The sequence below is a fragment of the Phaethon lepturus genome, unplaced genomic scaffold, assembly GCF_000687285.1.
Source record: "Phaethon lepturus isolate BGI_N335 unplaced genomic scaffold, ASM68728v1 scaffold24863, whole genome shotgun sequence".
Lineage (NCBI taxonomy): Eukaryota > Metazoa > Chordata > Aves > Phaethontiformes > Phaethontidae > Phaethon > Phaethon lepturus.
In genome coordinates, this window is record NW_010530066.1 from 7,521 (window position 1) to 10,804 (window position 3,284).

Genomic DNA, 3,284 nt, shown 5'->3' on the forward strand with positions numbered 1-3,284 from the left:
TTCTACACAGCAGTGTCGGCAGGATACCCAGAGCGTTTCAATGTTTAGCATGTCAGTTGGGCATCTAGAAGACGCCGTATTTTCCTCTTAATTGCATCAGACTCAGTAGATTGGCAAAGAGATGAGTGAACCCTTGGACCTAGGGGACTGTAAAGCTGTGCAAGTGTCAGCTGGGAAGTGCAGGGAGAGTCTATCTGATGTCATGATTTTTCCCCTTTATTTATACCCCGCTCTTTCCAGCTCTCTATAAATATGTAAATATGTATCTACTGCATTTGCCTCCTCTTGCACTGTACTTCTTCATTAGGCTTTTTCTCTTTCTCCCTGTTCCTTTTCCCACACCCTTTTTGTTTTCCACTTTTCTGGCTCTCAGCGTGAGCTTTCACCATCTTTTTCTTCTGCTCCTGTCCATCCCACAGTCTCCTAAGCAGATGACCAAGCTACTAAGGTTTGCTTTCCAGTTCTGCTCTCGAAACTTTGGGTGTTTGATGTGGGATTAGAAATTAGGCAAAATGAGTTTACCCATCCCTGTTTTGCGTTAGACTCCAATTCACAGCGTTACCATCCAGACGTTCACAGTAGCCATAAACTGTGTGGTCTTTTTTTCAACCAGACTGCGCAGACTACATATGAAAACAACTTTTTTCAATGGAAAAAACAGTGTTGGGCTTGTAATTTTCCATTGACTGCACTTAAAAGTAAAATTTGCATCTTTGCTATCAGCTCAGTGGCTTTGCCCATCCTTCACACGCAGCAAATAATATTTTCGGCCATTGGAAGTAGCTGAGCAGATCCTCACCTAAATAAATTGTTTTAAGGCAAGAAGTGGGGCTTAGTCACCCCCGGTGTAATTCCCCTGGTGTCAGTGGTGCAGCTAACCCAGTGCTGCCAACTCTTATAGTTTTATTACAAGTTGCATGGTAATTTCTGCTTTTCTTGAAACCCCAGCTCCCAACGGCGTGTGCTGAGGTGGGAATCTCAGCTTGCGTGTGCAACCAGACCTGAGTTTCTCGAGAGGCTGTAGCAAAAACCCAGAGACACATAACCCTCAAAGCTCAGAAACCAGAAGGCAAAATCAACTCCAAATCCACGTTTCTCTTTTTGGCTCTTTTTTAATCTCTTGAATTTTGAGATTTTTTTTTTCCCCCGGCCTGACTTGTGACCTTCGACCACTTCAGGTTGGCAATGCTGCTTCCTCCATTGGCATCGGTGGAGTTAGACCAGGGATGAGTTTGGCCCAGCACTGGTAGAAGACAGGTGTATGACTCTGTTCCTTGCAATGTATTATTTGATATGATCTGCTGTTCTCTTGGGGGCCAAAAGAAGTGGGTTTTCTTAGAAAAATAAAATTCTATCATCACTTGATAAAAAAAATGGTATTTACAGAATTGTTTTCCCCCGTCTTTTGTTATAATTTTTTAGGTGCTTCAGAGCTGGGCCCATTTTCAGATCCCAGGCAGTTCACAAGCATTTCATCCCTCACTGAGAGCCGCTTCTCCAACCCACGAATGCACTATCCAGCCACCTTTACCTATACACCGCCAGTCACCTCAGGCATGTCACTGGGTATGTCCGCAACCACTCACTACCACACCTACCTACCACCACCCTACCCCGGCTCTTCCCAAAACCAAAGTGGACCTTTCCAGACCAGCAGCACTCCATATCTCTACTATGGCACTTCGTCAGGATCATACCAGTTCCCCATGGTGCCGGGAGGGGACCGCTCCCCCTCCAGGATGCTTCCTCCGTGCACCACCACGTCCAACGGCAGCACGCTGTTAAACCCTAACTTGCCCAACCAGAGTGACGGTGTGGAGGCGGATGGCAGCCACAGCAGCTCCCCAACCGTCTTGAATTCTAGTGGCAGAATGGATGAGTCCGTTTGGAGGCCGTACTGAGATTTCTTCTGTAGCCGGCCCGACCTCCGCGAGCCAAAAAAAAAAAAAAAAAAATAACCCAAACAAACGGTCGACTAACTACGAAGTGCCTGTTTTTTGTGTTTTTTTAAAAAAAAAAAAAAAAAAAAAGATTTTACCGATATGTGCAACTGTGTAGATGGGATGATAATGGCCATAAATAACACAAGAGTTACCAACACACCACAACCCATGTTTCAGATTATGTGGATCAAAGCACATATTTTTTTTTTCTTGGAACCATTTTACCTTGTTTTATATTTAAAATGTACTTTTTACACACACACAAAAAATTACCCCCTCCTCTTTTTTTTTTTTTTTCCTTCCTCCTGGTCTAGAGTGTTGTAATTAGTGAGTTCTTTTGCCAATGAGGAGAGAACGGACTCCCCGGCTATCAGGAGAAAGAAACATGGTGATGCAAGGCAAAGGCTGCGTTCCCTTTTATTTTTTAATAAAGAAAAACCTAACCGTGAACTCCAGATACAGTTGCAATCATACAACGTATGGGACCCTTTTCACACCCGTAGTGCAATTCAACTGGCTCGTATTGGTGCACATAAAAAGGAAAGCAAAGACCGAGTTGCTTCCATTTTGCCATGATACACTCAGATGAAAATACCTGTCCCAAAAAACTCTGTCCGAGCCTTGCTGCAGATAACGGTTGGAACTTCTCGGTGTTCATTGCTTTTTTGGGGTTTTTTTGGGGTATTTAAAGAGAACAAGTCTTCAAGTTAGGCTAGACAACCCTGGGGTTTCCCTTTTGCTTTTGTATCCATTCATTTTGCCTTCGATTAGCCAAAAACCAAAAATAACAACCAAAACCTTTAAAAAAGAAAAACCAAAATGTTATTACTTATGCAAAATATGAAAATGGCAATATATATTACTAGAGCCAAAATGGTATACATAGTATTTGTGTTCGGCTATGTTCTTTTTTATTTTTTTTTTTAAATTATAAATGTGTAAAATTTGAGGTTGTTTGCTAACATCATATAACTTTAAAAGAATATTTATAATTATTTAATGACATTTGGACCCTTTAAACGTTTCTTAATGTAATGATATATTGACTTCGGTCTCTAAAAGTGGTTTTCTTTTTTTTTTTTTTTTTTGCGTTTTTTTACTTATTACAATTCTGCAATGGTGTAAACCTCAAACCTTTACCCAACTCTGAAAAGCAGTTCCAGTGTGAACCAGTTTACAATGTGACTTAAAAACGACAAACCCAACCCAAGTGCATCCACATCAAATGATTTTGGATGTAGGATCTTTTTGTATAACTTATGAAGGAAATATTGTGTTTAAAATATTTTTATTAGCTGTCTGGTTGCCTTCAACACAGTCTTGCCTTTTAATCAGTAGTTG

At 41.2% G+C, this 3,284-nt stretch overlaps 1 protein-coding gene across 1 annotated transcript; it reads left to right on the forward strand.

Moving 5' to 3' along the window:
- Positions 1 to 1,422: 1,422 nt before the first annotated feature.
- LOC104618535 (runt-related transcription factor 2-like) lies at positions 1,423 to 1,901 on the forward strand (the record flags this gene model as incomplete). The annotated part of the gene is made up of 1 exon (XM_010284160.1): positions 1,423 to 1,901. A coding segment is annotated over one exon (479 nt), but the record flags the coding sequence as incomplete, so codon positions are not given.
- Positions 1,902 to 3,284: the final 1,383 nt, after the last annotated feature.